Source organism: Atractosteus spatula, chromosome 7, assembly GCF_055471065.1.
Source record: "Atractosteus spatula isolate fAtrSpa1 chromosome 7, fAtrSpa1.hap1, whole genome shotgun sequence".
Taxonomy (NCBI): Eukaryota; Metazoa; Chordata; class Actinopteri; order Semionotiformes; family Lepisosteidae; genus Atractosteus; species Atractosteus spatula.
Window position 1 is genome coordinate 58,585,418 of NC_142712.1, and position 27,708 is coordinate 58,613,125.

Sequence of the window (27,708 nt, forward strand, 5' to 3'; positions counted from 1 at the left end):
CTGTCGAGCGCTTGCATGTGTTTTCAGAAAGTTCAGAGTTGCACTGGGGGTCTGTCGGAAACTGAGTCGTTTGTTTGCACTTGGGATTTTCGATAAAAAGGGATATATTTGTAAGTGATAACGAGGAAAGACAATCTTGCACGCGAGGAGTCGCAGGTAACTACTGTAGCTGGTAGGCTATGGAGGTTGTACTACAAAATAAATCCATCGTATTTGGGGGAGAAAAACAGCAAAAAGAAAACAGGAAGCAAACAATGAAGGCTTGGTAAACAATCTCTCATAACGTAAATGCTGTGTCGGGCGTGAGAAAAGAAATAGCGGAAATAATGTCCCGAAGGAAGGAGATGCTGTGGTACAGGTACAGGTACAGGTACAGCAGCTGCAGGGTTGTGCGCTAACACCTGTTCATCAAACTGCACAGCCTCTCCGCCTCGTTAGGGAACTCTGCGGGGGGGGGGGGGGGGGGGTGTAAATTTTGCTTTTCATACGCTTCTTCCAAAGTTACCAAAGTTTCCTCTTGCTGTTGCCAAGATGTAATCTTTACATTTCGACAGTTCGTTCCTTTTTCACTGGGGGTGAGAAGGTTTAACAATCTTGGTCAGTACAGGAATGAGAAAAATCATTGCTATCTTGAGTTTAATATTATGACCCTTCGATAATGCACTGGTTGTCTTTTTAACTCTCCTTGTCCTAGGACAACATGTAGCGATGTGAACTCACGTGTGTTGAGTGCCCCACAGTCATTTGACCAATTAGGAAGCATTTCCGTGTATTGGGAATCTCCTGTATCTCAGATGCCCTAGGCAAGAATTTCCCACAACCCTTCTCTCAGACAGTCCAGGTTGGGTCTAGGCTCCTTGTGGTGTTTTATTTCTTTAACCTCACTGTTTCAAGGAGCTTTCTGAGTAACAATCAGCAAAGGTCTATATGTGCACCCTTTAGTCAAATAACTGCCCTGTTCATGTTTGCTGGGCACCATTCACAGCACATCTGTAAAAGTGTCTTTAGAATAAATGTAGAGTAATTTTGAAACGCTGAGTGAAGACCAGGATTGCAGCTGCTGTGTCCTGTGGTGTCTTACACTTCACGCGCATCCTTCCTCTTTGACAAGTTCTGTCTCCGGTACCGGTCCTGTTGACCTGCCACACTGATGACCCGTGTCCCTCTCCTCTCCCAGCTCTGCGGGTGCCCTGATCCTGCCAGGCGATGCTGCGTGTGCTGTGCCCTCAGCTCCGGGTGCCTGGGGGCCTGCTCCAGCCAGCGGGGAGGTGGGGCAGAGGCTCTGCAGCTCGCCGTGCCCCCAGCCGAGACTGCTCGGCCCAGACCCGGTTCAATCCCCTCAACATCCAGATGCTGTCCAGGAACCTGCAGGAGCAGATCTTCCGGGGGGTGCCGGAGTGTTACCGGGAGGAGGACGTGGAGCGCAGCATCAGGCACCTCCAGAAGCACGAGCTCTGGGGCCTGGACTCCCCCCTGCTGCCCGACGTGGAGCTGCGGCTGCCCCCCATGTACGGCGACAACATCGAGGAGCACTTCTGCATCCTGGCGCAGAAGCAGAGCCTGCCCTACCTGGAGGCGGCCAGCTCTCTGCACGGGGCTGCGCTGCCCCCGCTGCCCGCGCGCTGGGCCTGGCAGGAGGGCTGGACGCGCTACGGCCCGGGCGGCGAGAGCACCAGCCTGGACTTCCCGGAGGAGGCGGCGCTGGTTTTCGATGTGGAGGTGTGCATGGCGGAAGGACACTGTCCCACGCTGGCGGTCGCTGCGTCTCCCACTGCATGGTGAGAAGAACTACCTGGAGACATTTGTGACTTGTAACCTGTTTGCCCAAAACAGTTTTGGAGACAAAACTAGTGCTATTTTTTGCTTTCTTTTTTTCAGAAGCTTTCTAAAAAAATAAAAAATGATATGCAAACTTCTGATGACAGTGAGTGACGCTGCTGTCTGTCTCTCTCGGGTAGTCGTGCCTCAGGGAGTGACGCTGCTGTCTGTCTCTCTCGGGTAGTCGTGCCTCCGGGAGTGACGCTGCTGTCTGTCTCTCTCGGGTAGTCGTGCCTCAGGGAGTGATGCTGCTGTCTCTCTCTCTCGGGTAGTCGTGCCTCCGGGAGTGACGCTGCTGTCTCTCTCTCTCTCAGGTAGTCGTGCCTCAGGGAGTGACGCTGCTGTCTCTCTCTCTCAGGTAGTCGTGCCTCAGGGAGTGACGCTGCTGTCTCTCTCTCTCAGGTAGTCGTGCCTCAGGGAGTGACGCTGCTTTCTCTCTCTCTCAGGTAGTCGTGCCTCAGGGAGTGACGCTGCTGTCTCTCTCTCTCGGGTAGTCGTGCATCAGGGAGTGACGCTGCTGTCTGTCTCTCTCGGGTAGTCGTGCCTCCGGGAGTGACGCTGCTGTCAATTTAATTCAATTCAAAGTGCTTTATTAGCATGACCGATGGGTACAATCAGTGTTGCCAAAGCAAATAAAAACAATGAAATTCACATGAAACAAAACAAAAAATAAAAGTAAAATAAAATCTACAGACATACTGTATTACAGACATTTACAACAAAGACATATCATAAAATATTTATATATACTGTAGACAGATAGAGCATTATTGGGAGACTGACTCACTGTTCCTCAGGCTGTGACAGGAGATCACATACAGTTCAATTGAGTTCCCTCCTCCCTCTCCCAGTAGGATTGGGAACCGTTGTTATTCTGGCAGGTGTGGGAACTCTGGGATTAGATTTTTGAATGTAGGGAAGAATGTTTCTGTAATCCCAGAGTATGTCACAGTGCAGTATAAAGTGCACCTCTGTCTCTATTTCTCCCTGCTGATAGTGGGAGCACAGCCTGTTCTCTCTGGGGAGCCAGATCTGCCTGTGTCGCCCAGTTTCTATGGCCAGGCTGTGGTCACTGAGCCTATACTTCATCAGGGTCTGTTTCTTTTTGCTGTTTCTTATCTTGGTCAAATATTCGGCTAGTGCGTATTGTCTGTTTGGGGTTCTGTAGCATTCTAGTTTATGTTGTGTTTGTGTGTGTGTCCCAGTGTGTGAGATATTGCTGTTTGATCTGTGCTGTGATGTGCTTGAGTCTGAGTTGTGGTGCTCTAGCAGTGCTGTCCTGAGGCTGGCTTGTGTCGGTGTGGCTTGGGTCAGTGAGCCTCAGGACCAGTTGGCTCAGGGGGCTCTGTTTTGGGTTCAGCTCTTGCTCAGCAGGACTTTGTGGTGGTAGGAATTTTGGTCGCTGTTTTTTAGGTGTAACCAATACTTTAATACTCTTTTCTGTATGTTTATCAATAGTGGGTACTGGCCTAATTCGGCCCTGCACCCATTGTTAGGTGTTTTTCTCTGCACACGGAGGATGTTTCTACAGATCTCCATGTGCAGAGTTTCTGTGGGGTGTTTGTCCCATTGAGTGTAATCCTGGTCTGTGAAGGGACCCCACACTTCACTGCCGTATAGGGCAATGGGTTGGATTACACTTTCAAATATTTGGATTCTTGTTGGTGGGTTGATGTTGAAGAGCCTCCTTCTTATTGCGTAGAATGCCCTGAGTGCCTTCTCCCTCAGTGCCTTCACTGCCAGGTCAGAACTCCCAGATGAGCTGATGGTGAGACCAAGATATGTGTAGCTGGATGAGTGCTCCAATGTGTTGTTGTTGAGTGTGAATTTATACCTGTTTCCCTGAGGTCTGGCTTTCTTCTGGAAACCATAACTTTGGTCTTGACCAGATTGACTATCAGCACACAGGTCTTACAGTACTGCTCTAGCAGTGCCAGGTTCTGCTGAAGCCCCTGTTCCTGTTAGAGCAGGAACTTGATTTCTGTGTCGTGTGGTCTGAGACCAGGAGCTGCAGACTGCCCCAACATTTCTGCTACTTCGTTGATATAGATATTGATAAGTGTTGGGCTCAGGCTGCAGCCTTGAGTGAAGAATTTGGCCCTTTTGTTTCCAATTTTCACTGGACATTTGCTCTCTGAATACATTGATTTAATGATGTCGTACACTTTGCCCCCATGCCACTTTGGAGTAGTTTATAAAACAGTCTTTCATGCCAAATCAAGTCAAATGCTTTTTTGAAATCGACAAAGCAGGCAAAAATTTTTACTTTGTGTTTTTGGTGGACGTTTGTCCATCAGTGTGTGTAGGGTGTAAATGTGGTCAGATTTCAGAGATCAGCTGTCTCTCTCTCGCAGGTATTCCTGGTGCAGTAAGAGGCTGATTGAGGAGCGGTACACCTGGTCCAGCCAGCTGACCCTGGCAGACCTCATCCCCCTGGAAACCACTGCCAACTCCAGCCGCCCCCCCACAGGGGGACAGTGGAGGGAGAGGCTGGTGGTGGGGCACAATGTCAGCTTCGACCGGGCGCACATCAAGGAGCAGTACCTGATCAAGGTGCAGGGAGTGGGGCCACTTCTTCCTGTGATTTCAGACATTTAAATTACTGTATTTAAACTTCCCTGTGTACCTCATTGTTTATACTTCAAAATATATGCTAATGAAATTCAAGGCTCATTCTTTTGGAAACAAATTTTGTCAAGCGCATATCCAAAAAACTTCAGCTTTCTTTAGTTCAGTTTCTTTCAGTGACATTCTTATTAGTGTCCCTGCAAGTGTAAAGTCTGAGCTGCTGTGGCTGGGTCTCCACCCATGAGCTGAGCTTGTTTTCTCTCTCGGCCTGCTCTGTGGGCTCGCAGGGCTCCAGGATGCGCTTCCTGGACACGATGAGCATGCACATGGCGATCTCCGGCCTGACGGGCTTCCAGCGCACCCTGTGGATGGCCAGCAGGCACGGGAAGCGGCAGGGCCTGCAGGAGGTCAAGCAGCACATGAAGAGGACAGGCAGGCGCAGGGAGGGCCCAGCGGTCAGTCTGCGTGGTCATAGCTTGGCAGTCGGCCCCCAGTCCATTGCAAAAGTGTGATTTCCAGTGTCTTGGTATGAAGTGTTGAAGTATGAAGTGCAGGGATACTAGAGGCTGTCATGGGCTTGATCACCTCTATGGAAAGGACCTTTTAAAATTCACTGCAGGAGATTCTGAAAAACTGACCTACTTTTCGTTTTGAACACTACAGTACTAGCTCATTTTAAAATTTCCCTAGTAAGGTGGATGCGTTTGTCAATGTAACATTTTAAATATCTTAGAATGCTCTCTATTGTTAAGCATTGCTCTCTTGGATGTTAAATATCATTGCTAAAGTATCAATTCTTTCATGTGATTTTAAACTGCTGGGTTCATTTTGACTTTTGAAGTGGCTTCATTGAAATATTGAGGCTTATCCATTCCAACTTAGCTGGTTGTCCATGCATATATCTTATTAACGCGACTGTATTGTGTATGAGTATGTGCGTAACTAACACTATCAATTCCATTTTTCCAACCTCAGATCTGTTCCAGGGCTTCTAAGATGTGCGTGATTTAACACAATCTCTCATCAAGTCTGCTAAAAAGCAGCTCCCTCCTCTTGCCTAGTCCTGTAGCACGCAGGCATGTAGCAGAGCTCAGGGCTTGTGAAAGGTGACTGTGTGTGGGCTGATCGGTCTCCTGTGTGTGTGCTTGACTTGAAGATCGGCGCGTGGGACTGGGTGGACATCAGCAGCATCAATAACCTGGCGGATGTCCACGCTCTGTACGTGGGCGGCGACCCTCTGGAGAAGGAGGCCCGTGAGCTCTTCATCAAGGGCAGCATGAGGGACGTCCGGGACAACTTCCAGGTCAGGAAAGGCCGGACAGCCGTGCCATCCCCAGAGCGCGGACGCAGCTCGTCCTCTGAGCCCCCGCCTTGCACTTGACCAACGCTGCTGCTGCTTGTCGGGTGACCGCTGTATGGCCCTGTGCTCATTGCTAATTTCAATTCATATTAATTATTATGTGTAGTGTCATTAATCCAGTTAGGAGCCCAGAGCCCCGACCACTAGCTCACACTGCCAGCTACCATGTCTGCTGCGTGCTATGAGTTATAACCACTGTTTCAACTGAGTTATAAATGCTGTTTCAGAGAAAAGAATGCACCCTAAATCCATCCTTCACCAGCCACTCCCATCCTAAGACTCTGCTTATGAGAACTGTTGAAAATAGACTACAGTGTGGTAATGCTTGTGTCAGTACTATGCTGCTGTCTCCCTCTGCACAGCCATGGTGAGAACCTGGAAGACAAATGTCTTATTTGACCCTAGTTCCACTCTTCTCCTTCAACTTACCTTATCAGAATTGTTCCTGTACTTAAGACTCACCTGGAGTTCCTGTCATGATTGCTTCGGCTGCTTACATTTATACAGCTAATCTCTGTGTCCAGCTGAGCTGTTCTTATATCTGGGAAATGTTCTGGTCTGTTGAAGGTGAACTGTGCTTTTACATTAACATGCCTCACTGCCACTGTGTTTATATGGGTTAACCTTTCACTGTGCTTTGCTGAGGTACCGAATGATACTGCTGCTGCTTTTCTAAACCTTCGTCAGGTAGTGCAAGTCAGCCCTTGTGTGCTGTGCTGTGCTGTAAGAAATCCAAGTGTTCTGGTGTAGTAAAGTACGGTGGAGGCATGATAAATCAGTGATAAATACAGAAGACAAGCATGGAAGTGTGCAGATGAACTCCAGGGAACTTCGGCAAGGAGTTGGAAATGGAAACCGCAGTGAGCGGAGGAACGGATCTGTCTGTGTCCGGCAGGAGCTGATGCGGTACTGCGCTCGGGACGTCCAGGCCACACACCGGGTGTTCAGGGAGCAGCTGCCCCTGTTCATGGAGAGGTGAGAGACCCTGCCGCTTACCAGTCCCTCCCCACCTCTGTCTGCAGCTGTGCTTCCCTGACCCTGTCTTCCCAAGCTGCAGATGCACTCAGCAGATGGGCAGAAAATTTGGCTGTGAAGTAAAAAGCTCTTCAAGTGACCCTGTTACGGTTCTCCGCTTGCTCCATCATCAGACAGCGTAGTGGCAAAGAGCTGCATTGTGACTGTTGCCTCTCCTGGGGGCAGGTGCCCTCACCCTGTGACGTTTGCAGGGATGCTAGAGATGGGTGTGTGCTACCTGCCCATCAATCAGAGCTGGGGCCGCTACCTTGAGGAGTCGCAGAGCACTTTCGAGGAGCTGCAGAGGGAAATGAAGAAGTCGCTGATGAACCTGGCCAACGACGCCTGCCAGCTGCTGGAGGGGGAGAGGTGAGTCCCCTCACACACACCGTACAATCCGCAGCCGGGCTCAGCTGGTCTGGGCATCTCTGCATTTTTACCCAGAACAGCATTGCTATCGGCATGCTGTCGGTGTGTTTGTCTGTGAACTCGATTTAGTTTAGTATTCGCTCGTAACTACAATATTGTGGTGAACCATCATGAAGGAGCAGGAAAGGACACTTGAAAGGAAGTCAGACGTGTAAAATGCAGAGGGGAGGGGGGATAAAAGTGTGTTTTTGTAACCTCAGGCTACAGCCTGTAGACTTTCCATGAGAAGCAGTGTGTCAGTAAGCTGTCGTTCCACGCTGCCGCAGGGCTCTGCGGTGTGGAGCAGGGTGTGTGCAGTCTGGCTGTGCCGGCGCTCAGAGCGTAGAGCCCACCTGCGTCTCGGTGCCTCGCAGGTACAAGCAGGACCCCTGGCTCTGGGACCTGGAGTGGGACGTCCAGGAGTTCAAGCAGAAGAAGGCGGCTGCCAAGAAGAAGAAGTGTACTCCGGCGGACGCAGATGTGACCGCCGTGCCGGCCAGCCCCCCAGGAGACTATGAGGAAGGTGGGAGCCGGCCTGTTCAGTCCCAGGAGACTAGTGGGCCCTGGGTGTGGAATGAGGATGATGGGTTGTTTTAATGGTTTTAATTGCAGCTGGTGCCGACAAAGCTATTCCAACGAAGACGACGTTTTAATTAGGGTCTCATCATGTCCCTGCGCTCTGCCTCAGAACGGTGGCGTTCATGTTCGAGCATTTGGACTCCGTACCATTTCAGATCAGCTCCGACAGGCTCATAGTCTCGTCTCATCCTCTCACGAATGCTGCTGTTGAGCAGTGTGTTACAGGATGAGTAATGAACATTACTGCACCGCATACTGACCAGAAACGCCTCAGGTGCCTCTGACTTGGTATTTGTGAGAACGCTGCTTAATTACCCTGCTTGCCTTAGGAAGCTACTCTCGATGACGATATTTAGTGCTAATCAGAAAGTCAGATTAAGAGGAAATAACTAGCTAGAAGCCACTGAATTTATATCGTGCATGTATAAAAGAGCTCCCCACATAGGCATTTCCTGACTGCTGTTCTACATGCATTGTTTAAACGGCTGTTTTTATTTTGCTGAGAATTGTGCTGGGAATGTCTATAGATATTTCTATGATCTGCTATCCAGCAAAGCCCCATTGCAACCGGAAAATTAAAAGAGCATTTATTATTGTAAAACTAAATAGACAGAGACATGGATTAAGACAGAGATTGATGAAAAAACATAAATATAGTCCAAACAAGTAGATTAAAGCTGCTCCTCTCTACAAAGTCTGATAAATCCATTAGTTTTATTCTTCCCACAGGAAATTGTGATGACAACTCTTAAACCACACGGGCCTATATATTAAAGCAAAATCACAGCTATAAAATATGAGTAATTCAAAAATTAGCAGTGCGTAAATTAATACGCATCTCAAGTAAGTAAAAATAGTTGACTGGATATCATGTAGCAGATGTTTATGTAGCTTCAGTATTAATCAAGTGGAATACAAGATTATGAAGTCATTTTCTATCTCTACTCAGTGAAATCATTTGCATTAAATCATTGAAATTTCAAAATGGTGCTGTACTTCAAAGAAAAAGTATTGGCTTTAGTTTTACCGCCGTGTCTCATATTCCCAGTGAGGTGCCTCAAGTGGAATTGCAAGCTGCAACGTGATGAATGAGCTCTGAACACACACTGACAGCCACGGTCTTATCAGGAAGCTCTTAAAGCGCAGGTTACTGTTCCCGTGTGCAGTGAGAGGAGTTGTTGTTGTTGTTCATGTTGACTCCTGTGCCCTGGTACAAGCGGGGCAGCGGGGGGGTCCTGTGGATGATCACCAGTGGCTGTTCTTTCAGATCCAGGCCCTCCGACGGAGGAGGAGGAGGCAGCGCCCTCTGCTGGCCGCGTTGCATTGGAGCGGCTGAAGGAGACGGTGAGCCTCCTGCCCAAGAGGAGACAGCACCTGCCCGGGCACCCAGAGTGAGTGCTGTTCGCACCGGCTCCGCATGGCAGTGTGTCCCGGTTAAAAACACGTTTTGAAAGCTTGAACGTGTCAGTTCTGCAGCACGTGTATGCCCCAGCGTCTTGCACATCAGTCTGTCATCAAACTGTTGAGTTTAGGAATTAACTGAAAGGTTTTACATCTTTCTTTAAGAGTTAAACTGGTTTGTAGACTGGGCGAGCAGGGAGCAGGGATCGGGGAGCAGGGGCACCACACTGGCTGAATCTCACGGCAGACCTGCTGGCACATTCAGGGGAGGAGTGTGGCGCTGTGCTGCCTGCAGCCCCTCAGCGGCCTGCGGCGCTCTGTGTTGCTCTGCTCAGGTGGTACCGCAAGCTGTGCTTGAAGCTGTCGGACGCGGACTGGTCGCCGGGGCCCAGCCTGCTCAGCCTTCAGATGAGAATCACCCCGAAGCTGATGGGCCTGACTTGGGACGGCTTCCCACTGCACTATTCGGAGAAGCACGGCTGGGGCTACCTCGTCCCAGGACGGCAGGACAACCTGGAGCAGCTGGAGGACACAGACGGGCCTGTGTGCCCGTACAGGTGAGGCAGTGGGGCAGGGAGACGGGGGGGGGGAGGGGGGCAAGGAGGCAGGTAGACAGGGAGACGGGGTGGGGGGGGGGGGCAGGGAGACAGTGGGGCAGGGAAACGGGGGGGGGGGGGGGCAGGGAGACAGGGAGACAGGGAGGCAGGGAGACGGGGGGGGGGCAGGGAGATGGGAGATGGGGAGGCAGGGGGGCAGGGAGGCAGGACACGGGTGGCCTTGCCCTCCGCGGCCCCTCGGTCTGGCCTCCTCTCGTTTTTGACCTTTCCTGGATGCAGGGCGGGCCAGTCTGCCAGCTTGCTCGTAATGTTGACAGTGTTCAGCAGTAATGTTAGTCATGTACGTGCTCAGTACTGCCAGGATGTGTTCAATGTCTCGGTCAAGAAGGGGCAGAGGCTGGGGCCCGCAGGAGGGTGGTGACGCGGTCTTGCTGTTCCAGGGCCATCGAGAGGGAGTACCGGGAGCACTGCGAGCGCAGGGGCAAGGAGCAGCCCCCCTGCCTGGACGCCCCGCTGTCGGACAACTACATGTTGACGGACAGCAGCCTGTGGCAGACCGTAAGATCACTGCCCCTGTGCAGGCCAGAGGGCATTCTGGGCTTGTTCTTCCCAGCTTTCTTGTCTTTTATTAGAGGAAGAGTATTTTCTGGATTTCAGCTGAAGTGTAGTGCCCGCGTTCAGAGGGCTTGTTTTTGTGGGCATTGATGATTGCCAGGATTTTCTTGTTTGCATCTTTCCTATTTCAGTCAAACATGCCAACTCCAAACTAGCATGTGGCTGTTTAGGGCTTGAGGCATGTGCAGTAGATGTGTGAAGGTCAGTGAATGAGGTCGGATACGTTCAGTAAGTCTGGAGATGGGAGGTGAAGTGAGGGCAGGACTGCACAGGTGCTTTCATGCTGTCGCCACTAGGTGGAGGAGCTGAGCCGGCTGGAGAGCGTGGAGAGGGGGGCTGAGGAGCGACCCAGAGCCCAGAGCAGAAACCGCGGGATGGCAGAGGTACAGGAAACACTCGGGCCGTGAAGTGAGTGTTTTAGCACAGGAAATGTTGCACAGCAAAAGATGTGTGCTGCGAGTGATTGTTAATATCTGTATGTTGAAAATTCAGCCTGTGCAGTATATTATACTTGTTAATAACACAGCTGACAATATTTACATTCACAAGAATGTCCAGCCACATTAAAATGAGCTCCTGCCTCAGCTGAAAGCCGGACTGTGAGACTGTTGCCTCTGCCACGGCGAGGACTCCGGGCGGAGGGCTAGCTGTGTGTTGAGCAGTGGTCGCTGTGTTTCCAAGGAGCTGACGGACCCTTTCTCCAGCAAGAGCCAGCCGTCCTTTCACCATGGTAACGGGCCCCACAATGATGTCAACATCCCTGGTTGCTGGTTTTTCAAGCTTCCTCACAAGGTTTGTGTGTTCGCCTAGACGACGTGTTTCCCTGGGCTAGAAACTGCTGCAGTGCGATACAGTCAGGACCCTCTCATTAGCCTGCAGTCAAGTATGAGAAAGACATGCTGGTGGTACCAGAATATAATACTACATATTGACTATGTCGTGGAGTGCCACAGTCGCTGTTTGAATCCCAAGAGCTGTGTATCAAAGTAAACTGCTGACCAGGTCCAGGGCAGCTCTTTGATGTCCCTGCGCAGAGCGCGTGAGTCTTCCAGGTGTGGTCCAGACTGGATGGACACTCTGTCCCACGTGCCTTATAATGAGGTGGTAATTTATAATTTAGGTGGTAAATGGTAAGTATTAGAATTTCAGAACGAAAAAGAGTTCTGCTGTTTTTACTGCAATTTCCACTGACCTGGCAGCCACAGTAATGTGCAGGAATGACAGGAGGTAGGGAGTAATCACACCCTTGAAATCAAATGTGAGAACACGAGGTGGCTTGGCAGCCAAGCTTCCTACAACACAGGACCGCTCTTACTGTGCACCTCTCAGCGCTGCTGTGGTTTTCTAACTGTCCTCGAAGTGTGATGGTGGAGCTGGAAGGCCTGCTCTTGTTTTGGTGTCAGGATGGAAACGAGAACAATGTGGGCAGCCCGTTCGCCAAAGACTTCCTGTCCAAGATGGAGGACGGCACCCTGCAGGCGGGGCCGGGAGGGACCGACGCGACGCGTGCCCTGGAGATCAATAAGATGATCTCCTTCTGGAGGAATGCGCAGAAGAGAGTCAGGTAGCTGCTGAGGGGGACTGTCACTGATACCATGTCTTCAGTGCTCTGGCTTCTCATGAAGACCCCTTTGACAAAAGTCGACTGGTTGTCAGTACAGCGTGACTGATGAGTAATATGGGCAGTTTGCTCACAGGAGACGTATTCAAGTACAGCTGAAAGCAGTCAGAAAGTCGGCAGGCCTTTTTGTTGCTCACAGCTGTGGGGTTTGACTAGGCCTGCTAGTAAATGTATGGAGACTGAGACGGTCCATTTCTGTTACTTAATAAGTGTTAAACATGCAACAGTTCCTTTTCAGCCCCAGTGCACTTCCTGTGAGTGACTGGGAATGACGGTGTGGAGTGGAGCAGCTCACTGCACCCTGGTCACTGTTTCCACGGAGGCAGAGTCAGAGCTCGTCTTGCTGTGTTGCCGTTGTGGTTTCATCTCTAGGCATGCCTGGGCAGCACAAATCTAATTGAAGACAGAAGCACGAAGCACCGTGTCCTGAGAATGGGGACCTGCAGCATGATGCTGCACGTGTTCCAGCGCTGTCTGTGTCAGAGCTTCTGCCCACACACAGTCCAGACTGCTTTGCACTCAGAGATCGTGGCCTGAGGTCAATCCATCTATCTTTCAGCAACTTAGAAGCACGTTCGAATCACTTATTTTTAGGGTTTTAGTCAGCAGAAAAAGGCTTTGTTGACACAGTCTTTTCAGAAGTTATGCTTTTTAATGATGCTTCAGTGGAACCTGAATGGTGACAGCGGAGCCATGAAAATACGGCTATATTTAATTTTGATCAGACAGGTGTCGGTGTAGGAGACCTGAACTGAGCTCTACAGATGTGTGTGTGACTGTAGTAAAGTAGGGTGGGAGAGCCTGTCGCTAGTAACGAGTGTTTTGCATCTGTCCTGCCAGCTCTCAGATGGTGGTGTGGCTGAGGAAAGGGGAGCTGCCTCGCACTGTTACCAGGTGGGTCCTGTAGCCTTGTGTCATACAGAGGCCTGGCCAGGCTCCTTAGTCTCATTAGTCTGAAACCACATTGTGTTCAGTCCTAAATGTCCCTAAAGAGACCCTCCATATAAGTGAAACTAATTCCCTTGTTTTCTGGGACTGATTTTGTTACTAGCAATCTGCTTCTTATAGGTATCATGTCTCAGGTCCCTATATGAAACAGTAATTAGATCCACCAGCAGCATAGAACAAAATATTCACTGGAGTAATCTTTAAGAAATCCTCTAATTCCAGGGTATTGATGGAGAATACTCTTATACTCTACTGTAATCATTATTGGTAAATTAGTTGTACAGTTAATTCAAGTGCATTTTGATGTGTAGATCATTAATTGCCTGGGTCTGGTATGGTCAGGTGAAGGTTTAAGTCAGTGGTTTCGACCCTGTCTGTGTCTTTGGGAATCAGTTCCAAGAGCCGCTCCTTGTCCGGAGGTGACACTTCAGCTGGCAGCGCAGTGTCCTGGACAGGCGTCTCTTTCAGCTGAATAATTCAAGAGTCGAGACACTGCTGGTAAAAGTCGCCCCTGTGTCTCCCCCCAGGCATGCCGATTTTGACGAGGAGGGGCAGTACGGCGCGATCTTGCCCCAGGTCATCACTGCTGGCACAGTAACACGCAGAGCCGTGGAGCCCACCTGGCTGACCGCCAGCAATGCCAGGGTAAGGGTGTGTGCTGTCCCCAGTCCAGCCTTGCACCAGCTCGAACCCGGGACCTGCAGGCAGGCCATACGCATCGCAGCTTTACTGGAGGAGTTTTCTGCAGAGCTCGGCAGCCGAAATCCATTGGTTTGTGGGAGCATCTGTGAGTGCTGCTGAAAGTGCTGGTAGAGCTCAGAGCCTTGTCTTCATGGAATCCGTCTCTGTACTCGGGTACATTTCCTCAAGATTAGAGCGATTCGTTTTGTACTTCGGCTTGGCATTGGCTGACGTTAGGATGGGGGTCAGAGCTCAGACTTTGATTTGGGATGGTGCTGAGGCTGTGATTTGGGACGGGGGTCAGAGCTGAGACTGTGATTTGTGATGGTGCTGACGGTGCTGAGGCTGTGATTTGGGACGGGGGTCAGAGCTGAGGCTGTGATTTGTGACGGTGTGAGGGTGCTGAGGCTGTGATTTGTGACGGTGTGACAGTGCTGAGTCTGTGATTTGGGACGAGGGTCAGAGCTGAGACTGTGATTTGTGATGGTGCTGACAGTGCTGAGGCTGTGATTTGGGACGGGGGTCAGAGCTGAGGCTGTGATTTGGGACGGTGTGATGGTGCTGAGACTGTGATTTGTGACAGTGTGACGGTGCTGAGACTGATTTGTGACGGTGCTGACGCCTCAAGTACACGAGCTGTGTCAGCGGCGCGGCCCCGACCGCAGCGGCTCTGACCGCAGCCCTGTGCTTTCTGTGTGCTCGGCAGCGCGACAGGGTGGGCAGCGAGCTGAAGGCTATGGTGCAGGTGCCCCCAGGGTACCACCTGGTGGGGGCGGACGTGGACTCCCAGGAGCTCTGGATCGCCGCCATCCTGGGGGAGGCGCACTTCGCCGGGATGCATGGTAAGAGGTGCTCACAGCTCGTGTTTGTCGTTTGTGTCACTTCACCTGAAACAAGCCAATGCCCTCTTGCTGTAACAGAGTGCATTTCCTGAGTTTCCCACATGCTCCAAGTGATTTCCACCATGTCATACGGACCTGAATGTTGCAGTGCGTCTTGCAGTGAGCTCCGACGTTTCCACTGTGAGCCGTGGGCTATACGCCAGGGGCTGTAGAATCGCTCAGGGTTGCTCAGGTCGTCCGTGAGCGGGCAGCGGCAAGCCTGCAGATCACAGGTCACTACTGACAGCCATGAGCTCTGCATGGATATTGTTCTGGCAGGGTGCACGGCGTTTGGCTGGATGACTCTACAAGGCAAGAAGAGCCAGGGTACCGACTTGCACAGCCGCACTGCAGCAGCCGTGGGCATCAGCCGAGAGCACGCCAAGGTCATCAGTTACGGCCGCATCTATGGCGCGGGGCAGCCCTTCGCCGAGCGCCTGCTCATGCAGTTCAACCACCGGCTCAGTCAGGCGGACGCTGCTGCCAAGGCCCGGCAGATGTACGCCGTCACCAAGGGAGTCCGCAGGTGCGCCATTTCTCCTGTTCGGTGGTGATTTTCGCTCTAAAGAGGGGCCGCACCAGCTCGCTAATGCCACTTTCACAGAGTGGTTTTGTGTGGGAGCTTGTAGTGTTTTTTGTGCTGTGGGGTCAGTTGTGAGCACACCAGGGTGGATACTCTGGGCAGCCTACAGGAGGATAACAGTTGATAACTCTCTGACCTGCGCCAGCTGTGTGGGCTCAGCCTTGGAAAATGCTGTTATTGGTCAGCTGTGGTATTTCTTAAAGAGGTGTTGTGTTGTAAGACAAATCCTTATAGTTTTTTCTAAAATTGTTTTCAGTTTTTTTCTTGAATTCCCCACATAAAAGTACTTTCAGGACTTTTAGTCACTCGTTATGGCCATAGCTGATCCCAGATTCCCCTCCTCCTGGACGGGGTGTTAATGCCAGCTGCGGCTGGAATGGGCATTCCCGGGAATCCTAACACACTACCTGGAGGTCTGTGCTCTGGACTGCAGGTACAGACTGTCCGAGGAGGGGGAGTGGCTGGTCAGGGAGCTGGGCCTCACTGTGGACAGAGATGAGGATGACACCATATCCCTGCAGGAGCTTCGCAGGATCCAGCGGTGGGCCAGCCAGAGGTGAGAGAGCGCAGTGCAGCGCAGAGCCGGGCCGGGTACAGCTCTTCTACGCTGATCCCCTGTGTAGAGCATGTGCATGTTGTGCATGGAACAAAAATGTTATTTCCCCATAAACGTTCTTATATTTGTCAGTACTTGAGAGGAGGCCACAGCCCATCTCCCAGTTCAGTCGTTAACAGTTAATTGATCGGAAGATCTCATCCAGCTGTTTCTTAAAAGAAGCCAGGGTATCATCCTCAGCCACGTGGCTCGGCAGCTTGCTCCACACCCCCACAACTCTTTGAGTACAAAAGTGCCTCCTGTTCTTGATTCAAAATGCTCTTCCATGTAGTCTCTATTTGTGCCCTCTATTTCATGGTTTCACTTTTCACGCTGAAGAAATTTGCTGGATTGACTTTGTCAGTGCCTTTGAGGATTTGAAATAGTTGTACCGGGTCCCCTTGTTGTCATCTCTGGTTAGGACTGTAGTTTTTTAGATTTTTTCCTGTTTTTACTGACCCATCTGAAATGCGTGGCGCCGTGTTCCCCTCGGCAGCTCCGCCGGGAGCAGGTGGGAGGTGGCTGCTCAGCGGCTCTGGGCGGGCGGCACCGAGTCGGAGATGTTCAACAAGCTGGAGAGCATCGCCCACTCGCCCGAGCCCTGCACACCGGTCCTGGGATGCCGCATCAGCAGGGCCCTGGAGCCCAGTGCAGTGAAGGACGAGGTGAGGAAGGGGCGGGGGGCAAGCTGGACACGGGTTCGAGTATCCCATTGTAACACATCTAAACTGGCTACCAAAAACAACGCAATGCCTTTTCATCCCTCTGCTTCCTGATGTTGAAAGACAAGTCATCTCTGTGTGCCTAAATACACGTCACGAAGGAATAATGACATCCGAGAATCCGGTGCTTTACAAATGTGTGTTGCATATTTAAGTAAAATAAGTTTTGGATTAACCCTCTTGATAAAGGGGTACCTTCCTGGCCATAGGACAAGGAGGCTCAAAACCCCAAAGAGAAACATGTGCACCCCAAAACCACCCATCCAGAAATAGAAACAGAAAGAATGAGCAGCTGCAGTATGGGAATGTGGACGTTCCTTTAAAAAGAGATGGCAGATATTAACAGTTGTAGGGCGCCAGTCGGACCCTGGGCTGAAGATATGGCATCAGGAGCAGCAGGGGCGGACAGGGAGGAGCCGAGGGCTGGACGCCAAAGAAGTTAGGAGATAGAAGCGAAGAGAGCAGATCCACCCTGAGAAAAGGGAACGTTAAGAGATACAAGCGGGGAGACAAGGTTGAAGGCAAGATCTCAGGAGCTGCAGTAGTGGCAGCCCAGGGGGCCTTTTGATAATTGATGTGTAGCTGTTTGCTGGGAGGGTTTGGAGCAGGTCCAGTATAGCACGAGTGCAACAATGTGTGTGTGTGTGCACGTGTTACATATGCAGTAAACACCTGTAGCAAAAGTCGGCAATGATTGTGATTTAAAACAGCTGGGTGAGATTTACTTTTTCGTTATCCCTTCCCAACTTCAGGGAAGATCTTGCGTTTGTTAATTTCCACTTTATCGAGTTGGAGCAAGGTAAGTTATATGGCTTAAAGTCATGTTTACTTTGTATTATAAACAAAGATCCCAATGTCCCTCAGACTCCCGTGTTGCCAACTGGACATTGACTGCCAATAGAAGACAGCACTGATGAGATTAATTACGGAACACCTAATGGCTTGCACCTGCGTATATTGCAGTGCTACCCACTGGGAGCTTCAGCATGCTCTTAGCTCTTAGGTCAGCCAGGGCCAGATTTCTCCACGTTCCGGCTCACAGGCTCACGGGCTCCAGCTCTGATCCTGGAAAGGCCGGGCCCAGCAGAGTGTATAGGTAACTATTAAATCAGCAGTACTTCAAAGACTTGTAACACTTAAGATTGTAATCAAGCCATGGTGATTTCCTCGTTTAAAAATAATATGAAACATACAGCTTCATCCCTTGAGGATTAAACTTCCTGTATTGAGCTTATTTCTGGCAGAATTTTTTTTTACTTAAGTGATTTACTTAAGTATTCAATTTCACATATCCCCAGTCTTTAGGAAGTGATTGATTTTGTAGCGGGTGGGTGTGATGCAGGAGATCTACTGGATAAGGGTTCTCTGGGATAAGGCTTGGAAACACCTTCTCAAAAGGAAGGCAGAAGTGCCTTTTAGTGTGTAGGCTCTGTGACATTGTAATTCCGTTTGCATCTGTTACTGGCCATGGTTATAGGCCAATGACTTTAAGAATTTAGCTTTTAAAATATCATGTGGTTGTGTCATCATTTTATTACCAATTAGCATTTATTACCATTTTCTTGTTCCTTCTAGTCTGCTTTCTTAGTTTAGTTGTTTTTAAGATTTTCTGTATTCCTTTAGCATAAAAGAATCAAAAGGGCTTTAGGTTTTGTGAAGTATACCATATAGTACAGAGATACGGAGAAACTGTGTTGCGGTTCCAGTTCATCACCAGTCGAGTGAACTGGGTGGTTCAGAGCTCAGCGGTGGACTATCTGCACCTGATGCTGGTGTCGATGAAGTGGCTGCTGGAGGAGTACGACATCGATGGGCGGTTCTGCATCAGTATTCACGACGAGGTGCGCTACCTGGTGCGCAGCGAGGACCGCTACCGCGCCGCACTGGCGTTGCAAATCACCAACCTGCTCACACGGTCAGTACACCGATTCGCATGAGCCTCCTGCTGACAGTAACTTTTTCAAGCAGGCAAACAGATCGTACTGCTGGTGCATAAGTAGTATGGGGGAAACTGCATGCATGCACCCCATGGGGTGTTTATTCTCAGTGGGTCTCTGTGCATTTCACTCGGCTGTGTAATTGCAAAGGAGGCTGGCACGTGCTCACCCGGCTGGCGTCCTCACTGCAGCCTTGCTTTGTCCCATAGCTGCATGTTTGCCTATAAACTGGGGATGCAGGATTTGCCTCAGTCTGTGGCGTTCTTCAGTGCAGTGGACATTGACAAGTGCCTGCGTAAGGAGGTCACAATGGACTGCACCACCCCCTCCAACCCCACAGGCATGGAGAGTCGATACGGCATCCCTCCGGGTAAGGCTGTGCAGTGGGTGTGATAATTAATCAATAATTAAGCAGCATCTCGGTTAACCGACTTTAATGTCAGTTACTTGTCTATGGCGATTGCAGCAGCTGTAGTTTGTAAATAGCTTTAATTAATGCTGTGAAACAAAAACACCAGAACAATAAAGGAAAAGTATAAGAATATTTGATTTAGTCTTTATACAGAAATGATACAGAAATTAAAGCTAACAAGTATATTCAAACAACACAGAAAAATTAGTAGCTTAAAATTTGACCTCAAATTATCTGTTTGGAACATAGTTGTATTTTTTCCTCTTCTTTGTAGGGGAGGCCCTGGATATTTACCAAATTATTGAGATCACTAAAGGCTCCCTGACCAAAGGGAAGTGACTAGCGAAATCATGACTCCTCTGGACCTGAACTTGTCCAACTGCAGCCCTTTCTCTGCGTCTAAAATCCTGGGAATAGAAAGCCACCTGAGAGGAAACTGGGCAGGAAATAGCCAAGCCTGCTGTGGAAAGACACCAGTGAAGAGTCCAGACTGCAGGAGAGCTGCAGTCCTACACAACTGCCCACTAGTGAACTAAATCCACTAAGATCCTACTGCACACTCACGTGGTATTCAGGCACAGAGGCACTGAGGGAAGTCCTTGAGTAAAACTGAAGGGATCAAGGGTGAAGAGCTCGGGCCTCGACCAGCTACTCGTCACTGCAGGAGACCAAAATATTTGATGGTCTAATAAACATTCAAACACAAGCAACACAATATAACAGTGAGCCAAAATTATACAGAAGTGCGTGTAGACTTTTCTCTACAGTATTTACATACTACATGTAAGAAAGCTGGGAGTTTATGTAAATAACTTTAACATTTATATAATATAGATGACATGATTGCTGCTGCGCAGGACCCAAGTGCAGTTGTTCTGAAGACACTTCTAGTTTCTGCAGCTGGTCCATCACCTAGACTCATCATCCGTTCACTGCTTCCTCCTCTTCTTCTTCTTGGGTTCCTGGTTCTCAGGAGGCTCTTCAGGAGCATCAGCCTTGAGAATAAAAAGCAGCACTCATGGAAATAGTTTAATAAATACTATTTATTAAGCATTATGCAGCTGAGCCTTCTTGATCATTACTGAAATGCTAACTTGTCTCAAATTTTCTCAATGGATGGGAGGTACACATTTTTTCTTGACTACCCCAATTCATAGCACCCCACTTCATGCTGGCACAATGGGAGGGCTGAATTTAAGACTGCACTCCCCCAGAATGCAGACAATTGCAAAGGTAGCAGAGAGTTAGGAATTGCTCTCTCTCTCTCACCTGCTGGCTGGGGCTCTCCTGGTCCTCCTGCTCCTGCAGCGCTGCGTCCAGCGTGGCCGCGTTGATGCGGAAGTCACGGGAGGTGCTGAGCTTCATGTACTGCATCAGATTAACCTGCAGGGGGCAGCACACAGGCTCACACATGAGTGCTAGTAGTCATTTTGGCAGAAACAGGACAAAGTACCCCAGTTAAAACACAAGACGTCATCACAGAAAAAAACACGCTGGACAGTTCTGGCCCGGCTTCTCCTTATCTAACTATAATCCATTTTCCTGTGCAGGAAAGGAATAGTCACCAACAAAGGAATCACAGATCACGTATCTGTACCCAGATTAGATCTGCCTCTAAAACTCCCAATACAGGCCAAACTGAACCAGCCTCTGGCCTCAGGTCTGGTCAGGCCACTCAGGAGCTCCCTAGACTCCCACTGCAGGTTTATACGTTATCACTTAAGATTAATAAAACAAGAGATGACACATTAGCTATTAATTTACACTGGTATTCTAGCACCACTCTGCACTACTGAACCTACACAATCTGAAGCATGAACTTCTGGCAAAACCGAGAAAGCAAAAATTACCTTTGATTTCTTGGAGAGAAGAATGAGGAACTTCTCATACTGCTCAATACTGAAGACCAGGTTGGGAATAGCTTTCGTCTCCCGCAGCACTTTGGCCTAAAACACACAGGACCACCTGTCAGCCACAAGCACATGACCACTGCTCGGTTACTTAGGGTGCTGCAAAACTGAAGACGACAACAACAATAAAAATAAACTGTGCCCTTTTGGTCCTTACACAATACCCAAAACACAGGCAAAACAAAACTGGGAGGTCTCCAGTCTGAAACATCCTGTGTGAATGCAGCAGAAACCCCCCAGTCTGCACGGTACCGAGACAGCAGTGGCCTCTTCTTTCTTCTTTTTCTTCCTGTCCGCTCCCCCAGCACTCAGCTCCTCACTCTGCCAGACAGAGAAAACTGAATGAAATCGACCTGCAGCTTAATGACCTCGGGAATCGATACTAACACAGTTCTTACTTTTCAGTGCAGTTTACTCAGCATACAGTACATCCTGGACTTAGATGCTCAACATGCATCAAAGGGTAAGAAATTACACAAAATCCACCCATAAACACTAAACAACAGGAATGAATAATCAAGAATGTGAGGCAGACCTTTGCACATGTTGATATCTGCCGAATGGGATCTCTTTGTCAAGGATTCTTTTTTCTTCTGTTTAAGTCACAAGAAGGTCCAGGTGCACTTGGTGAGAAACGCATGCCAGTGCTGTATCACAGTGCCACAACAGTGACTAAGACACTGCGGGTATCTCAACTGCACACAGACCCTGCACTTGCTATATTCCAGTGCAGGACTTCAACCTGACAAGTACACCGATTAAAGAGTAAGGGCAGAAGAAGAATTACAGTAGAGTCCTGATTATCCAACCTAAATGAGGCCGATATTTGTCGGATAATCGAAAATGTCGGATAATGCGGAAACTGAGTAGGCAAATCATAGATTAACGGAAGTATAAGTATGAAATCTGGTTTATTGATCTACTGTAATACTAAAATTATAGAACTATTGTTAGTTACTATTTAAAAATGAGTGATTGGAATCTGTTTCCCAGATGTGCTTCTCTTCCTTGAGGCAGGGTCTTCCCAGCATCTTAGTAACCTGACAGCAGCAGCTGTTGCCTCCTCTTGTTGTTCTACGTAAGCTAGTGAGCCTGCACCCCTTCGCTGTGACTGATTCTTTCAGATCTGTCTAGTCCCGGTGCAGACCCATTAAGGGAAAATACAATAGGAAAAATAAAACTCCATCACTGTTTGTACGGTACAAAAATAAATCACGAGCGCAAACGAGCAAGCGAAGCTACGTCAACGGCAGTATGTGACGCACTGAGGGACAAAGCAGCATGGGATTGGGCAAACTATTATGCATGCGCACACATACCGTATATAGCATGATTGGCTATGTCGGATAATCGAGACTGTACTGTAAATTAAAGAGGAGGGAATTCAGTTGATTAGCAAGAAATCTGTTTGTGACAGGTCCAGATGTGCTCTTCAGCGGTGTAGGTTAGAGCGCCCTGAAGCCTGCCTGTAGTACAGCAGCCCAGCCCCCCTCTGACAGCTGGGAGAGGTTCTGGCTGTTACCTGCACGTAGGTGATGAAAGTGTAGCACTGCGGCGTCAAGTGGGATCCGGACAGCTTCACCTGCACCAAAGGAAAAGGAGCTTTAAGCAACAGACTACAGTCCTAGATTTTTATTAACATACCCAATTTTTATCTACAAATCAGAAAATAAAAAGTTAAGTTTAGAAGACAGACTTTGAACAGATGACTAAAAAGCTGCAAAAATGCACCACAGATGCACACTGTGTGGTATGCCTTATAAAACTCATTATTACAACCCAAAATCAGGTTTAAAGGAAATACAAATAGATAAACATCAGATGGAAAAGAGGCACATTCTGAAGAAGAGACGACCTTTGAAAGGCAGCTCTTTTTGAACATTGGACTTAATGTATCATCACAATTATTGTGCACTTCACCTGAAAAACTACCTCTCTCTATATGTATAACTCTACTGTATATACAGTATATAAGACTATATATAGGACTTAAGTCATTTCATTCGCAAAAGTTTTTGTGTTATAGTGTGTTATGCAGTAACATTTATATGACGCTGTGGAGAAGTTAGAAACTAGTCGTTATAGGTAAAAGGAGAGCCTGTGTTTACTACATGAAACGTTCAAACACTTCCTCCTCATTTCCAAGCACACAGCATGTGCAGAGTCCAGTTTTCATGAAGATGCTCACCAGCTTCTCGAACCTGGTGGGAAGGCAGCCACGCTGGGTCGAACACAGCTGTATGTACTGTGCAAAGACAAGAGGAAATCAGCACTGTTCAAACTCTGCTTTAGAGGAGAATGGAAAGGTTCAAATCACTGCAGTGGATTGAGCATTTTAATTTAATGAAACAATCTGAGTCTAGACAAGACTGAGGTGAATGGTTTTTTCTCTTAAAGAGTTTGGAAAATTATTACAACTTTATCTGGAGAAAGAGAAGTAAAAGAAATTTACTGCAGTAAAACACTTAGAAATTCATGCTGTCGGTGCATGTCATAGCTTTTTTAAAACTTTGCATTAACAAGATACATGGCGCTACACAAGCTGTATTCCTGCTTGCTGGAATTTAAAATGGGCAATACTTGAAAAGCAGCTGATAAGGAGGCTAGCGTGCGGCTTGCAGGGTGCACTCGCTCACATATTTGCACAGGGCGGTGAGGATGGTGTAGGTGCTGGCCAGCTCTCTCAGCAGGGTGTCCACGCTGGCCCCAGGCGGCAGGGCAGTCTGGACCAGCTCGTGCAGGGCGGTCAGCAGGGTGCCCAGCTGCAGGGTGATGGCCTTCTCCACCGGGTCCTGCTGCGGCCCCTGGGAGGCCTCGCCTAGCGGGACAGCAAGCAGGTTACAAGCACAGACAGGCCGGCTGGTCCCCTCATTAATCACTCACACCAACAGTCGGCAAAGAAACTGATGCCCGTGAGAACTCTCAAGAGTATACTCAAGATCACAAAGATCACAAAACAAGAGAAGGCTCCTGGATCCACTGCAGCATTTGGCTGCTCTCATGTAAGATTTGTTTTATTTATATTTTCCAACTACATCCTTCCCTTTAAACTATGACTGATGCTCATTACATAACCTCTGTTCAACAGGTTGGTTTTTCAAATCTCTATAAAACGCTTTGTTTTACACAACCTGAAGTGTGAACCGATATTTTTTATCACGTCTTCTTTATTTTCCTACAGTAGTTTAGAACAGCAATCAGGTGTGGTGACGGCCAGCGATGTGTGGAGACTAGTGTCGGAGATTGCTCGAAACGCTGCCGAGTATTCCTGTGCAAGATAAAGGCACAGGGCATACGTGGTCAAACACAGCAGCGTGCAGTCTGCAGGGAGCTCACATTAGCTGCCCTGTCAATGTAATCTTAGAAGCTTACTCAAAGAATTTTGTTCAATGTTCTTCATAAATAATGTACAGTATAACTAAGCCTTAAGAACAGTGTTTGTTTTTGGATATCATTCTGCTCCAGACCACTACACTTGGAAAACCTCTTATCCCTCTCTCTGTTACGGTAACTACCTGGTCTGGGTGAGAATGCTGTATGTCTTCTGCCCTGCCAGCTAGTGCACAGCAGAACACTAGAACCTGGGGCAGCAGCACTGGGTGCTGAGCTTCGGGGGCTGTTTCAGTACCTGTAGGCAGCCTCTCCGAATTGAGCTGACCCTTCTTTTTGGAGATCAGCCAGTCCACTTCATCCAGGATCCTCCCGACCTGGGACAAGACCATGAGCTGGACAGAGAAAGCCAGATAGGACGGTTAATTATATACCACAGATTTAATCCTCTTCACAAACGCATAGCCGCAGAGCCTGCTGGTGACTAAAGGAATTTATACCCACAGTGGCAGTAGGCGCTGCGGTCTTGGCATTGATGATGGCAAAGTGAGATTGCTTCTCCACTTCAATGTCCTGAATGAAGGAGGAAAGGACAAAAACTATCATCACAGATGTTCAATCATTTCTTTAGAAGAACTCACGGGGGATTTATTATTAGATCTACCAGTTTACTTCTGTCTTTTTTACCTGCTGTTAAAGCTGAAATAGGCACTGCTTGACAACAATCACTGCTTACATAAGCAGACAATTGAAGATCACAAAACATGTTTACATACTCTTCCTGTTGCATTGCTTCCATTAAACAAAATAATCGCAGTAGACATCTGCAAGCAAGTCACCAGCTTTGATTTCTTTCAGACACATACTAGCTAGAGATATATTGTATTATACTTGAGAAGAATCAAAGAGAAGCACTTTAATAGAACAAAAAATAAAACTGCTAGTGTGCTGGCACAAAGAATTTGCCTTCCTTTCTGTGCATCACTGTAGTCGATGGGCAACAACACGAGGCACGTTACAAGTCAGGTACACTATTAACCACTGTGCTATCCAGTGTGATGGCAGAGAGCTAGTGGTGAACACATGAAAAACCGTCCGCCCCATGTCTTAGTGACCAGAGGAAGAGGCCACCTGGTCGATGTCCCCGAGGTGGCTGTGGATGTCCTGACACAGCCCCTTCAGCAGGCTCACTGGGCTCTTGTGGAGAACATACAGGCTGAACAGCAGGGACAGCAGTGCTTTACACAGCTGGACGTCCTCTGGGGAAGGAAAGCACAGCAAAGACAGCAATGTGAGCTCCAGCAGCCTGTTTCTGTTCTATTCTTCAGGTTGTTCCTGTGTGGGCAAAGTTGCTTGGTTAAACAACATTAATTCGTTGTTTTTTTTTAACATTTTAAGGTTATTAAAGGTTCAACTACACAGATGAAAGGCCAGGTGACGACAGTGGGGAAGACCGTGATGTTCTTGCTGCTCAGGCAGGTTCAGGCTCTGCTTGAGGAGGTGGACGGTGTGGAAAAGCACATTCAGCCATCTCACCTGCTATGAAAGGGTAACATATATGATAGAACCAACAGGCAACTTCATTCAGGAAAAATGTTACTGCACAAATAACCTACCTAAGCTGCTCTCCTTGCATATTTTAACTGTCCAGGAAACCACCTCAATAAACTGGACACGAAAGAAAAACAAAAATGAGATTACAGACACAGTGCAACACATTTCCCATACAAGCAGCGCTGCGTTTTTTGTGTACTTCGATATTTGACAAGGATTCAGTGTGAATATTGAATTGACTAACAAAACATGTTGAGTCTTGTATTTGCCAATAAACACCATGAATAAGCACTTGTTTCCAAAAACGTGAAGGAAATGTGGGAGAGCGAATCTGGGAAATCCAGGACTCCCCCTTTGAGTTTACTGGCATACAGTGAAGTTCAACTAGAGGATCCCCCATAGAAAGGAAAGCGGTTCTCCCTTCCGGGAAACAAGGAAGCTTTTCCAGAGAATTACAACCCTGACCTGGGGAGAGAGATCTTGTGACATCGGTAGTCAAGGTGCAAGTATTTATAAACAGATTAGGATCTGGGGCATAAGGAACTACACATTCTCTAAACAAATTCTCCTTACCAATTTCAACAAACCAGACAGCTAAATCATTCACTAGAACTGAAAATACCTACTCTTTCTACTCAATCACATTCGCGAAGGAGCTGATTTTACACAAAAAAAATGAACTGTACACACAGAATAAGTGTTTTAAAAAACAACAGAAAGAAGACAGCAGGGAATGCCAGCCCGGCACTGCAGCGGCTGTGGGAAAGGTGTAAAAAAGTTGGAATGTGACGAGTGTCGGCATCACTGGAGTCCGGCGTGGCCAGTGAGCCTGCGTGTCCCGTCGGCCGACCCTGTGCTGCACCTGTGGGGAGGACGGCTCCAGCTGCCTCGACAGCACCGACAGGATGTTCACGAGGACCTGGGCCTCCCTGCTGTTGAAATCGTCCTCGCCGCCGCTCAGCTGGGTCACGAGGGACCTCTGAAGAGCAGCAAACACAGGAGGGCATCAGTCTCCTCACACTCCCTTTCACAACCCAGGTCAGCTGCCGTAAGTGGCTAAGTGCTTCATTCCCTTTCTTAATCTGCACTTTGATTGTATAATGCCATTACAAGATCCATCTGTCAGAGCTGCTGCCCAAGTACGGTCTTGAGTGAAAGCATGCAAAAAATCTTAAGAGGTTTGGTTGTGACGATGAACTGACTCTGAACAGAATGATGACAATGTTGCAGGACTTAAGTTGATTTAATGTGATGAAAACAAAACAAAAAAAGACTTCATAGAAAAGGTTTCTGTGTATGATACCATTTTTACCTCTGTTTTAAATAACTTGCATAAAACATATTAATGCATATTTCAATTTTCCACTACTTTCAAATCTAGAAGTTAGATCATAGACATGAGAACAGAAGCAATGGAGTATAAATTTGCTCTGAATTTGCTCAGTCGCGGCTGCGTACCTGAAACTGACGGATATAGAAGGCTGTTCTCTCTGTCACACTGGCGTTCTCCGCCTTACTGTCCACCTCCTCTGAGACATCTACAATTCGAGAAACGCACGTGACACAGCAAACTTTCTCTCCTTTGCATAGGCATTCACTGCAAAATCCGCTCTAGCAGGCTGCACAGGAACACAAAACACACCGCACGCCCTAGAGACATTCTGGAGGTACAGGGGGAAGCAGTTAAAATTCAATCCACAGAGAACAGGAGGTCAGACTCATACTCAAATGCACTCCAGAAATACGTAAGATAAAACCTTATGAAAGTTTTGATGTACAAGAAATGAGAGAACTAGGAGACAGGCAAGAACACTTTCTGTGAGGGGTAACAACAAGACATTTAATGCAACAGTTCCTCCTACGGGCTCTCACCTGCTGCACACAGGAATTGCGCGACTCTGCTGTGGTAGTGGTGCTGGACTGTGCTGAAGATCTTCAGCAGCCCTTCCAGACACAGCATGGAAATCGTTTTTCCCTTCTCTTTCTTCCCAGACTCCTCCACAGCAGATGGGATAGACGTGTACCTCCACAGCAGGACCCTGGGCCAACAGAGCAGAGTCAGGGGCTGCTGTCAACCCAGCGGAAAGCTCACTTCTCATCTCAACACAACATGAGGAAAGCAGGACTGGGGAAAACAAGGTTAGCAAGCATTCCCGTAGCTATTTAAGGAATGTGTCTGTAAGGGTTATTTTCATTATTAACACCCTGCCAAGG

General features: G+C 48.5%; 2 protein-coding genes across 4 annotated transcripts in view; one reads left to right on the plus strand and one right to left on the minus strand.

Moving 5' to 3' along the window:
* polg (polymerase (DNA directed), gamma) lies at window positions 1-19,756 on the plus strand. 3 transcript variants are annotated; one of them, XM_088921729.1, is made up of 23 exons: window positions 1-156; window positions 1,178-1,778; window positions 4,173-4,371; window positions 4,674-4,841; window positions 5,543-5,689; window positions 6,642-6,721; window positions 6,947-7,129; window positions 7,543-7,691; window positions 9,015-9,138; window positions 9,484-9,705; window positions 10,146-10,263; window positions 10,617-10,703; window positions 11,002-11,112; window positions 11,724-11,884; window positions 12,782-12,835; window positions 13,417-13,534; window positions 14,277-14,412; window positions 14,731-14,977; window positions 15,468-15,590; window positions 16,126-16,294; window positions 18,058-18,266; window positions 18,498-18,658; window positions 18,975-19,756. In XM_088921729.1, the coding sequence occupies exons 2-23, from the start codon at window positions 1,207-1,209 to the stop codon at window positions 19,037-19,039; spliced, it is 3,603 nt and encodes a 1,200-aa protein (XP_088777855.1). In that variant the 5' UTR covers window positions 1-156; window positions 1,178-1,206; the 3' UTR covers window positions 19,040-19,756. The 3 variants fall into 3 exon arrangements, with proteins under 3 accessions (XP_088777855.1, XP_088777858.1, XP_088777856.1); XM_088921732.1 differs by having other exon boundaries at window positions 11,005-11,112; XM_088921730.1 differs by lacking the exon at window positions 1-156 and adding an exon at window positions 196-265.
* fanci (FA complementation group I) overlaps window positions 19,613-27,708 on the minus strand; it is a 23,820-nt gene continuing 15,724 nt past the window's right edge. Inside the window, exons 25-38 of the mRNA XM_088921728.1 lie at window positions 27,367-27,533; window positions 26,953-27,032; window positions 26,357-26,473; window positions 25,557-25,608; window positions 25,072-25,199; window positions 24,445-24,513; window positions 24,239-24,335; window positions 23,247-23,428; window positions 22,799-22,855; window positions 22,133-22,192; window positions 20,863-20,931; window positions 20,551-20,646; window positions 19,970-20,083; window positions 19,613-19,695 (exon numbers count right to left, since the gene is read on the minus strand). Of these exons, the coding sequence (XP_088777854.1) occupies window positions 19,630-19,695; window positions 19,970-20,083; window positions 20,551-20,646; window positions 20,863-20,931; window positions 22,133-22,192; window positions 22,799-22,855; window positions 23,247-23,428; window positions 24,239-24,335; window positions 24,445-24,513; window positions 25,072-25,199; window positions 25,557-25,608; window positions 26,357-26,473; window positions 26,953-27,032; window positions 27,367-27,533 (1,354 nt within the window). The 3' untranslated portion in view covers window positions 19,613-19,629. The remainder of the gene's footprint in view (window positions 19,696-19,969; window positions 20,084-20,550; window positions 20,647-20,862; window positions 20,932-22,132; window positions 22,193-22,798; window positions 22,856-23,246; window positions 23,429-24,238; window positions 24,336-24,444; window positions 24,514-25,071; window positions 25,200-25,556; window positions 25,609-26,356; window positions 26,474-26,952; window positions 27,033-27,366; window positions 27,534-27,708) is intronic.